General features: G+C 41.8%; 1 protein-coding gene across 3 annotated transcripts in view; it reads left to right on the top strand.

Annotated features, from left to right (window-relative positions):
- The window catches only part of parvg (parvin, gamma), a 57,244-nt gene that overhangs the window by 11,846 nt on the left and 32,705 nt on the right, over nt 1-12,693 (top strand). For 2 of the 3 annotated variants that reach the window (XM_078568347.1, XM_078568345.1), the window contains exons 3-5: nt 3,077-3,141; nt 4,577-4,679; nt 8,316-8,459. In XM_078568347.1, coding sequence (XP_078424473.1) covers nt 3,077-3,141; nt 4,577-4,679; nt 8,316-8,459 — 312 coding nt within the window. The remainder of the gene's footprint in view (nt 1-3,076; nt 3,142-4,576; nt 4,680-8,315; nt 8,460-12,693) is intronic. The other variant, XM_078568346.1, reaches the window with a different exon arrangement.

Raw genomic sequence — 12,693 nt, 5'->3', positions numbered from 1 at the left:
GATAAGCCAGGGAACTACAGGCCAATGAGTCTCACGTCAGTGATAGGGAAACTATTGGAGAAAATTCTGAAGGAGAGAATCTATCTCCACTTGGAGAGGCAAGGTTTGATCAGGGATAGTCAGCATGGCTTTGTCAGAGGAAGGTCATGCCTAACAAATTTGATTGAGTTTTTTGAGGGGGTGACCAGGTGTGTAAATGAGGGTAGTGCAGCTGATGTAGTTTATATGGATTTCAGCAAAGCCTTTGACAAGGTCCCACATGGGAGACTTATAAAGAAGGCAAATGCACATGGGATACAGGGTAATTTGATAAGGTGGATTCAAAATTGGCTTAGTTGTAGGAGGCAGAGGGTAATGACAGAAGGATGCTTTAGTGACTGGAAGCCAGTGTCCAGTGACGTACCACAGGGATCAGTGCTGGGTCCCTTATTATTCATCATTTATATAAATGACATAGATGACTATGTGGGGGGTTGGATTAGTAAGTTTGCAGATGACACAAAGATTGGCTGGGTGGTTAACAGTGCGGTTGAGTTGAGTCTTGGGCTACAGGAAGATATAGACGGGATGGTCAAATGGGTAGATAAGTGGCAGATGGAATTTAACCCTGAAAAGTGTGAGGTGATACACTTTGGAAGGACTAATTTAACAAGGAAGTATTCAATGAATGGCATGACACTAGGAAGTTCTGAGGAACAAAGGGACCTTGGCGTGTGTGCCCATAGATCTCTGAAGGCAGAGGGGCATGTTAGTGGGGTGGTGAAAAAGGCATATGGGACACTTGTCTTTATCAATTGAGGCATAGATTACAAAAGTAGGGAAGTCATGTTGGAGTTGTATAAAACCTTGGTGAGGCCACAGCTGGAGTACTGTGTGCAGTTCTGGTCACCACATTATAGGAAGGATGTGATTGCACTGGATGGGGTGCAGAGGAGATTCACCAGGATGTTGCCTGGGATAAAACATTTAAGTTATGAAGAGAGGTTGGATAGACTTAGGTTGTTTTCGTTGGAACAGAGAAGACTGAGGGGCGACCTGATGGAGGTGTACAAGATTATGAGGGACATGGACAGGGTGGATAGGGAGCAGCTGTTCCTCTTAGATGAAGGGTCAGTCACAAGGGGCCATAAGTTCAAGGTGAGGGGCAGGAGGTTTAAGGAGGATGTGGGGAAAAACATTTTTACCCAGAGAGTGGTGACAGTCTAAAATGCGCTGCCTGGGAGGGTGATGGAGGTGGGTTGCCTCACATCCTTTAAAAAGTACCTGGTTGAGCACTTGGCACATCATAACATTCAAGGCTATGGGCCAAGTGCTGGTAAATGGGATTAGGTAGGTAGGTCAGGTATTTCTCACGTGTTGGTGCAGACTCGATGGGCTGAAGGGCCTCTTCTGCACTGTGATTCTGATTCATTCTTCTAAACTCCAATGCGTTTAGACCAAACCTGCTTCATTTTTCCACATAAGACAAACCCTTCATCTCATGAATCAGCCTAGTAAACCTCTTAACTGCTTCCAAAGCAAGTAAACACCCCCTGAGGTAAGGAGACCAAAACTGTACATAGTACTTCAGATGTGGTCTCACCAGTGCCCTGTACAGCCGTAGCAAGTCTTCTCTACTTCTATTCTTCCTTCCAAAGTGGACAACCTCACATTTTTCCACATTATACTCCATCTTCCAAATTTTTGCCCACTCATTTAACCTATCTATGTGCCTTTGCAGAATCTCCAACTTGCTTTCTTAGCTATATTTGTATCATCTGCAAACCTGGCTACAATATAGTTTGTCCCTTCATCAAAGTCATTAATATAGATCGTAAATAGTTGAGTCCCCAGCAGTGATCCCTGCAGCACTCCATTAGTTACACTTTAGCAACTTGAAAATGATCCATTTATCCTGACTGTTTCCCGTTAGCTAGCCGAGCCTATATCCATACCAATATGTTACCCCCAACATCATGAGCTTTTATCTTGTGTAATAACCTTTTATGTGGCATCTTATTGAATGCCTTTCAGAAATCCAAATATGTTATATCTATTGGTTTCCCTTTATCCACCGTGCTTGTTACATCCTCAAAGAACAATAATAAAGTGAACGCAATTTCCCATTTCACAAAATCATGTTGACTCTGCCGGATCATATTATGATGTTCTAAATGCCCTGCTACTACTTCCTTAATAATGGATTCTAGCATTTTCCCAAAGACAGATGTTAGATAACTGGCCTATAATTCTCGCTTTTGGTCTCCCTCCTTTCTTGAATAGTGGTGTTATATTTGCAGTTTTCCAATCCACTGGGACTTCCAGAATCTAGGGAATTTTGGAAGATTACAATCAATGCATCCACTATCACTGCAGCCTCTTCCTTTAAGACCCTAGGGTGCAGGCCATCAAGTCCAGGGGACTTGTCGGCCTTTAGTCCATTAGTTTTCCTAATACTTTTTTGCTAGTGATTGTGATTTCTCCCTCCCCTTCGTCTCTTGATTTTCTATCATTTCAAAATTCTTTCTGTGCCTTCTACTGTGAAGACGCATACAAAATGCTTGTTCAAAATATCTGCCATTTCCTTGTTTGCCATTTCCTTGTTTCCCATTATTCATTTTCCAGTCTCACCCTCTAAGGGACCAAGACTTACTTTGTCTACTCTCTTCCTTTGTTGTAAAAGCTCAGAACAAATTTTATATCCAATTTTTAAAATGTTGATTTTAGCTCCTGCACCAGTTTCTGCAGACAACAGCATATAACTGGCTTGATCCTCTAAGTGGGCTTCCAGATGGTCTGCTACAACGTATCTGGATATTTCACCCAGTGAATTTTCCATTATCCTGCTGCTTATTGACAGCCTAGTCAGGAGCAGAAACAATTGTTTGTAAACTACAGGCCTAATCTTACAAACGACTGTAAATTGCTGGTCAAGCCAAAACCTAAAATAGCCTTCATAATTAATGCTGAAGCTACCATTTTCGCACAGAGTTATCATTTGCAAGTAATTCCTAACTGTATTGGCTCAGAATATGTTTAGAAGAAATTTTATTTATTGATTTACTGTTGGTTTGAAGATCCTTTTTTGTTTTTGCAGGTGAAAGGAGAAAGATTATACATCCAAGCTCAATGAAGAACTCTAAACTTGAAGAATTAATTACGGTAGAAACTTAACCTTCTCTGTGTCTACCATGATCACTCACAATAAAGATGTAGAATGCTGGATCTAGATAGATGTGTAGAACTTTATCTATCTCAAGGAAAATGTCACATTGTTCTGTTGTTTATCTATTGATTTTACTTCCAAGTCCTAAACACTTTGTCACTGAGTGGCACTTAGTTGCCAACTTACCTTTTTGCAATCTTAAAGGCCCATCTTGTCTTGATAAGAGCCTAGAGATCACAGTAATGACCAGCTTCAGGCCAATGCAGCCTTCAGATGCATATTTTTTTAAAACACTTATTTTTATAGATTTTATACTTTTTAAAAATGTTAAGTTGTTTATTACCTTCTGATTCCTATGGGTCCCTCCCTCCCCCAACACCAGCACCCCCCCCCACCCCACCCTCTACCGTGACACTATGCACACAAATTCAAATCACCCCATGCCTCTGCACCTATCCCTACAATTTTCTGTGGTCCAGCCCATTTGCAGGCATTCTTGGACTTCGCTTATCTCTTCCTGTTCATTCCTGTGATCTCTCCACTCATTGCCTCTCTATTTTCCATCCATGTTCAGACCTCGGGTACACTCCTTCACCCCTGCAATCAGACCTTCCTATAATATGTCTAAACCTCTTTCTTTGGTCTGACACAGTTTGTACTGATTTCAGGAGTCAAAGTAGGTAGGAAAAAACTGACCTCAGAGGGCACTGAGTAAAGGGGAATGTCTAAAAAATCAAAGGAAACATGAGGGAAAAACTTTTTATGCAGCAAGTAGTCAGGATCTGGAATACACTGTCTGAGAGTGTGGTGGAAGCAGTTTCAATTGTGGCTTTCAAAAGAGAATTGTATAGTTGTCTGAAGAGAAATTTTGCAGGACTACAGGGAAATGGCCGGGGAGTGGCATTGGGTGAGTTACTCTTGCAGAGAGCTGACATGGACATGGCTGGCTGAATAGCCTCCTTCTGTGCTGCAGCCATTCTATGATTCACCAGTTCCGAGTCTTTTTGTGTAACATTCTTATTCTTATTGAGATTTAATTATCGATTGGAGTACTGTTTGCAGCTTTAGGCTCCAAATTTTGGGGAGATTGCTGAGATGATAAAGGAGGATACAGTACAGAATCACTAGGAATCTATCTGGTATGAGGAATTAGAAATATTATTTTGTATGGGCAGTCCTACATATTGTCCACTCTGAATGTGTAATTACAAAGGAACTAGTTTACACAGAGAAGGCTTTCTTATTACAAAATGTTATATTGGCATTTCATAATGGAAAATGTTAACAGGAAATGAGGTTTGCAGATGGGAACTGCATGCAAATGTCAGATTTTTTTAGTAAGCCACAAATAGATATTACGCCATTTAATTCAGAAAGCAATTTGGAATTTATTTGATTGAACTGTGACCCAGCTTTTACTCCTTTTCTTAGTTTCTCATTGACTGGATCAATGCTACATTGAAGCAGGATCATATTGTTGTCCAATCACTGGAGGAAGACCTTTATGATGGATTAGTGCTGCATCACCTGCTAGGTAAACATGTCTGTAGCCATTAGACTCCATTTCTAGTTCTGATCCTGTGTATGGTGTCTTATGTTTGTCTTTCTGCCAAAAACATTGGAGCACATTTGCTATGATCCCAAGATGGAGTGGAATAGAGGGAATGCATGTGGTCAAAGTGGAGAATAGTTTTTAGAATATGTTTTGGATTGCTTCCTGAATCAATGTGCTTTTAGTAAACCAGGGAAAGGCGCATTTCTTGACTTATTGCTGGGAAGTAGTGATCATTGCATAGGTTCAATGTAAGGATGAAGTGTCAAAGAGAGGAGCACTGATCTTAGTCTGATGACTACTTCTTAAATGTATGCATAATAACTGAGGACAGAATTGAACAGAACACTGTTGAGAAAAGTCAAAGGCTTCATATTGCCTGCTCCAAAACTAATGAGCACTTTCCAATCTTCAAATGTACCTGACATAACAGCAATTCAACTCTGATTCACTTCAGCTTCTGCTCACCTAACATTTAGGTTTGTAGCCTTGAATATTTAAAAAAGAGTGTGAGTCTGATCTTCCCTTGACATTCAATGGCATTACCATTGCTGAATCTCCCACTAGCAACATCCTGGGGGCTACTATTGACCAAAAACTGAACCAGATCAGCCATATAAATGCTGTGGCTACAAGAGCAGGTCAGAGGCTGGGAATTCTGCGGAAAGTAACTCACCTCCTGATTCCCCAAGGCCTGTACACCATTTATAAGGCACAAGTCCCTGGCCAACCACCTTCAGCTACTTCACCGATGACCTTCCTTCCATCATAATGTCAGAAGTGGGGATGTTCACTGATGATTGCACAATATTCAGCACCATTTGCAGTACCTCAGGTACTGAAGCAGACCATGTCCAAATGCAGCAAGACCTGGACAATATCCAGGATTGGGCTGACAAGTGGAAAGTAACATTCATGCCACACAAGTGCCAGGCAAATACCATCTCCAACAAGAGAGAATCTAACCATCACCCTTGACATTCAATGGCATCACCATCATTGAATTCTCCACTACCAACATCCAAGGGGTTACCATTGACCAGAAGCTGAACTGGACTAGCCATATAAATACTGTGGCTACAAGAGCATGTCAGAGGCTAGGAATCCTGTGGCGAGTAACTCATTTCCTCACTCCCCATAACCTGTCCATCATCTACAAGGCACAGGTCAGGAGTGTGATGGAATACTCTCCAATTGCCTGGATGAGTGCAGCTCCAACAACACTCAAGAAGCTTGACACAATCCAGTACAATGCAGCCTGCTTGATTGGCACCACGTCCACAAACATTTACTCCCTCCACCACCGTGTAGCGGCAGCAGTGTGTACCATTTACAAGATGCACTTCAGGCACTCACCAAGACTCCTTAGCACCTTCTAAACCCACGACTGCTACCATCAAGAAGGACAAGGGCAGCAGACACATGGGAACACCACCGCTTGGAAGTTCCTCTCCGAGCCACTCACCATCCTGACTTGGAAATATATCACCATTCCTACACTGTTGCTGGGTCAAAACCCTGGAATTCTCTTCCTAGCAGCACTGTGGATGTACCCACACCACATGGACTGCCGCTATTCAAGAAGGCAGGCCACCACTGCCTTTCAGGGACAATCAGGGATGGGCAGGCAATGCTGGCCTGGCCAGTGAAGCCCACATCCCATGAACGAATAATAAAAAAAGGCAGGAGTGTGATGGAATATTCACCCTTGCCTGGATGAGTGCAGTTCCAACAACACTACATCACTGTTGCTGGATCAAAATCCTGGAACTCCCTTCTGAACAGTATTGTGGGCGTTCCTACACCACATGGACTGCAGAGGTTCAAGAAGGCAGCTCACCACTACCTTCTCGAGGGCAATTAGGGATGGGCAATAAATGCAGGCCTAGCCAGCGACGCCCACAGCTCATGAAGGATTTTTTAAAAAGCCTTGATTTCAAGAATGCAGAGCAATTGCCTCTTGTAGCCTTAGATTGACACACCAATATCTTAGCAGTAGAATCATACACAGGATTTAATATATCTGCCTTTATAAAATAAGATATCCACTAACTTATCATTGGGAAGGTCTTGTGGGGCAGTCAGTAGCATCTCTGCCTCTAAGCCAGAAAGTCTGGTTTCGAGTCCCACTCCTTGCCTTGATAGCCACGGAAGGTGTGTTCACAATATGGCTAAACAGGTTTGATTATCAACCTGTAAATCCTTCCAATATGCCTATGGCAGGCTTTGAGAGTGGGAGAGTTTCCTGGTCAGCAATGCTTGATGTGGAATGGCACCCCTCAAGCTATCACCTCTGGCCATGTGATAGCAACCTGTTCCAGGAAAAATTAACTATGGAAACAGACATAAGCATGTGCTTCATCTGCCTCATGCGCCTCTAGGTTCAGGGAAAAGAATCAAGAAGAACTTATTTTTAGCAGTACATTAGTATTTTAATAGTGCACAACCACAAGTTATTAATTCAGACGCTATTTACAGATGTGCAACACCCACACAAGCTGAAACCCACTGTGCTAACTAATTTCCTGAGTCAGAAACAAACGCCGGCTGAAATGTCTACAACAGATGTAATGGAGACCAATGCTCTTTGACTATATGTTGTCACAATGACAGGAATTGTGATTGAGCTATATCAACCTGTAATTGCAACAGCTAACCAAACACTTACTGAACTGTTTAAAAAGGACCTATTTAAAGACGAGAAAAGATACTGACCAAAGATAGCTACCACAAGTCACCTGATGTCTGATATTATAAGTTGACCTCTTACATGGATTGCACGCAAACATTTCCCTACATGTTGCTAATACACACCTGAGGGTGTCAAAGTCCACTTCAAAAAAGAATCATTGAAAGGAATGGAACAATGTATCTGCAACTTTATAAGACTACCTCGCCATGCACCAAAATTCTACAAGGGCAATAGCTATCTGGAAAGGAGTCATCGAAATGGATAATGACTCCTTTGGAAGCTAATGACTGGGACATAATAAGCCATAGAACAAAAGCCAGATTCAGACATCAGATAAACAAAACCCTTTCTAAAATTATTGTGGCAAGAGAAGGTCAAGTGACGGGTAACTGTTTTGAAATCTTTTTGATACAGCTACTAAGCTCAGAAGCAGTGGTAGTCTGGAGAAACATCCACTGAAGCAGTAAAGAAGTCCCTTCTCGCTTGCTCGCTGTCATGCTTGCTCAACTCTCGTGCTTGCTCTCCTGCTCTCTGAGAGAGAAAGAGAGCTTCCAGTATAACCTGTAAAACTTTGCATGCTTGTGTGTGTATGTGGGTTGTGAAAGTTCCAGAAGCGTGGGTTACCTTTTTAAAATATTTTGCTATCTTTACCTGAGTGGGTTTTTAACTCAATAAAAACTAACCCCTCTAGTTTAAAAGATCAAGAAAGCCTGTCAGACCTGTTCCTTTGCAATTAGTAAACACAGGCATTGAGAAAATTCCTTCATCCTCCTAAATTTACAAACAAACCTGTTACAGTCAGGCCTGGAGTGGTCAATTAGGGGAGTCAAGTTTTACCCCTCCCCATATGGCCATAACAATGTATATGATCAGTTGTGACTTCTGTTTCAATCAAAGCTTTTTTTTTCCCTCTCTCTTTCCGTTAGCACATTTAGGAAATATCAAGCTGCATGTGGAAGAAATTGCATTGTCTATCAATGCACAGAAACAGAAATTGAATATTATATTGGATGCGGCAAATCAGCTTCTACAAGTTACAGAGGATGACAATCTGAACTGGAGTACCGAATGTAAGTACCCTGTAGAACGCAGATGAGCATTAATTACAAAATGGAAATCCTCTATAGAATTGTAAGTTTTAATGCAATAAAAAATGCTAAATGTCAGTCAGCCAATTTAGGAAAAGCACACTATATACCTTAATCTATTCTGGTTCTTGGCTCAGTGCAGGGAAAACATGACAGGGATGTCATGAAGGGAGGGTTGGGTTGCGTGAGGGGACTGTTGAGGTTTGGAAGTCTGATGGCTGGTGAGTGGAGGATCGTTGAGGAATAGAGACCAGTGGGAGAGTGGGTGATGGACTGGACTGGTAGGAGGTTGCATAATACTTGGTGGAGAGAGTGGACCAAGGATCAGGGCAAAGTTGGCAGAGGGCATAGAGGAAAAAGATGAAAGTAGATGGCTGATGTAGTAGTGCCAGTTGGAGATCCATTCTGTGACAATAAATAAAGTCAGGCTCCTTGCATGTGAGTGTATATATTGTGGGGGATGGAGGGTGAGTCTGGCAGCACTGGTTTAAATTTCGAATGGATCTGTGCAATCATTGAATTCATTGTTTTGTGAATGAGTCCTCCACGTGTATTTCAGCATCTCTTTCTCTATCTGTGTCCATCTCTCCCCTGTAAGTGAAAACCATTTTCACTTGTACTTCTTATTAATGGAAACAACATTAGGGAATGATAGAACTGGTTGCTCAAGCTTAAGATTAATCATTGCTAGTTATTTTGTGTAAGAAGGTGGCAACTCACACCATCATTGGGCGTATAAATTAAGTCACTTCAGATGCACTGTTGCTAAGGCGCACTTCATGACTTCTTGCTGCATATGGATGTTTCTATCCAATTATCTGAGTTGCACAATTTAAGTGCAGATGGTCAGGCTGTGAGATGTTATCATTCTTTACTGGAAATGTCAATTGTATTTGGGTGATTAAGGATTTTCAAGTAATTGATAACTTGTGCATGGCCCCTGTTATAACCAGGTGAGGAGGAGTAAACTGGCTCCCCTCTTCAGCTTCCTCAGTTGGCCACAACAAAGGTTTAGTTTCTTTTTCATGAGGGTGCGCCTTTTCCGAATCCAAATGCATTTAACTAATGAAGCCATAATCAATAAGGAGGCAATCAAACAACCTTCTCGAATTAAAGAAAGGGCAAATTGATTAACCACTAAACCCAAGGGAAACAAAATAATAGAGGCAACATCATGCACACTCTTCAGAAATAAGGGAAGGTAGAGTACAATGAAAAAAGGTAGAATATATGGTTAAGTGTCCTTCGATTGTCCTTGAGGTGTAGATTTTTAAATGTTGCAGTGACTTGGATTATTTTGCTTTGTGGATGTTGGAATTATGAGATCTCATTTCGCTGGTGGATTTCTCATAAAGTTGACTTCTGTTAATGCACTTGTTCCAAAGAGGAAGGGGGAGAGAGCTCAGCTTTCAGCCTGTTTCCTCTGCTGAAAACTTTCTTGCAATCTCTCTGCAGTGGCTGCAGTCTGGCCTGTTATACGTTACCCCATGTGTTTTTTCAAGGGGTTTTGGGTGGGTCTGTCTGTGGCAGCCATTGTTTCAATAACCAGCATTCTGCATTTTAATGTCTTTTCTGAAGTCACGGTCCCTTTGTGAGGACCACAGGAAGATTGTATTTCCTCCTGTGCATTAGTTTTGTGTACTGGTATAGGTTTAGGCAGGCCTAATAAAACACACCACCTTGGAGAGTTTCTGACCACTGGGGGAAGCACTGAGGAGCTGGAATCATTCTGAAAGGTAAGTGTAAGATGTTTGGTCACTGTTAGATGCTGTATTGTAATTGTAGTAAAAGGGTCTGGCACATATAGGGTTAACATGGGATTGAGTGCAGTACCTCCCCACACAATGATGTAAGTGAACACATGACCTGTACCATAGGGGTCACAGCCATGTGCACAAGCAAGCATGGTAACAGTTCCTAGTTTGAACCCTTTACTGTATATATGTAAATAGTTCTTGTAGTTAATAAAGGCATGCAGTTATCCTACTTAAGGCTACAAGGACTTCATTAAGACCTACCGAACAGTATCCAACACCCAACAACATGGTGGCAGTGAATGGAAAAACACAAAACCTCACTAAAACTAAAATCCTGCAAGACTAAAGAAAAATTTGAAGATGCATTCTGATCTGAAGAAAAGTTCGAGAAACAAAGGTGCAGAGGAAAATTGCGATGGAAAGCTCCAAAGAAATGCTTGGAAGCTGAAGGCAGGAATTTAAAATTCCTCACTGCAGCAGAAGACTCCATAGGATCTCTTGGGATTCCAACTTCAATTCCCAGAGTGCAGAGGTTAACAGACCTAGTAGGGGTGAGATAAACCTTTTAAATTCCAGCATAGAGCAAGTTCTAAGGAATTTTTAAATAATTTAGTGGTTAGAAGTTGCCATTTTAAAACTCCATCAGAAAAACTAGATTCCCAAGTTGGCACCTGAGCATGTGGCATCTAAGTTTGCTTCAAAAAGAGAAAAAAATAATTAATTTGGAAGAATCACAACTAAAGAATCAGTTTTAAAGACCAGGCAAAGGCCAAGATTCGATGCTTTCATGACCCTAGAGCATAGCGTTGAAACGAGAAGTCTGCAGCTAGTCGATTCAAGCAGCATGGTTTAAAATATTTTCAAGGCTGACCACGAGCAGCATTGCAGTGGGAGCCTGCCAAAACCAGCAAGCACTGATGAACCCTTTGTCTTCAAACAAATGATGGCACCATCTTGAATTTCAGCAACTTCTTAAAGCTGAAACTACACTTGAATTTTTTTAACCATGGATCAGAAATCCATTCTTCCAGATCAGTTTGGACTTATCCAAGGCCCAGGTCAATTACATAATTGGGGATTTTGGAGAAAAATGTTCCTTAGATACATGATTCCTTCAGGTCTGGATAAAAAGACAGAAGTTCAACAAGTTAACATATTGCTTTATTTGGTAGGCCTGATAATGGATGACATTAGTGCTAGTCAAGCAATCAGCTAATTATCTACATTTGAAGAAGTACTAAAATCATTCAATGTTTATTTTAATCTAAGAAGTAACAAAATCCTGGAAAGGGCTAAATTTAATGTGTGTCCAGCAGCCAGGAGAATCTGTCGACTCATTCATTAATGATCTGTACAGGATGGCTGAAGGCTGCGAATATGGAGATCTAAAACCTGAACATATCAGAATAATTGTAGGAGAAGCGGGCAACACACTCTCAGATGCACTCTAAGCAAAGAAAGTTGTAACCCTCGAGAAAGCTATCCAGATTGTTAGGCAGTCTGAACTCTGTGAGCAGCACAGGTCCATTTTAAGAGGAGAAAGTAAGCCATGGTGCAAAGGAAACCTCACAGTTCAGTAAGTTAAACAGCACAGAAACAGGGACACTCCAGGCAAAGGGAAGCTGTGACTGACTCTAATTGACCAGTAGAGTGACCATGCCAGTGCTGTGGAGCAAAGAGCCCTCACAGGAGAGATCAATGTTCTGCAATTTCAGCCCAATGCTTTCAATGTAATAGGACTGGACCTTTTGACAAACTGTGCAAGGCCAAAGCATCTAAGTGCACAGAAGACCCAAAGATGATTTATGAAGTTGAGACTTTACACCAAGAGAGAGACAGTCATGCTTCTTGGGTGAGATCAAAGATCCTGGATTTTCGTTTTGGAATGTGGACATTTTGGTTAATGTCCATCTCATAAACTTTAAAGTGGACATGGGAGCCAGTGTTATGCCTGCCGGACTGAGAACCATGGCTGGTGACCCAACAACTAATGCCACCCATGACGCACCTATACGGTGAAAGACACCCTGCAGGCAACACTGAGGCACAGGATAAAATAATCCAAGAGACCCTGCTCGTGGTTCACAACCAGGACTGTTCACTATAAATCCACAAAGCTTCTGTCGAATTTAACCTTTTACAAACAATTGACTGGGTCAACCAACAAAGATCGGGCTCCAAGTATAAAAGCGAGTTCCTGAATCTCTTCACAGGACTGGGATGACTGAAAAATGCATACAAGATTACACTGAGGGAGGATGCTAATCCTGTGTGCCTAATTATGCCACAAAAGGTTTCCCTATCCAATCATGAAACAAGTGCAGTAGCCGCTAGACGAGATGAAAAACATGGGAGTCACCTCCCCAGTCATACCACTGACTGCACGATGCTCTAGAATGGCCCCAGTCCCAAAACCAAATCGGTCTGTCTGAATTTGCATTGACCTGACTAGCTTAACA

The sequence above is a fragment of the Cetorhinus maximus genome, chromosome 22, assembly GCF_964194155.1.
Source record: "Cetorhinus maximus chromosome 22, sCetMax3.hap1.1, whole genome shotgun sequence".
In the NCBI taxonomy this organism is placed as follows: domain Eukaryota; kingdom Metazoa; phylum Chordata; class Chondrichthyes; order Lamniformes; family Cetorhinidae; genus Cetorhinus; species Cetorhinus maximus.
Note: the sequence above shows the minus strand (reverse complement) of the source record. Positions and strands in the feature narration are given on the sequence as shown.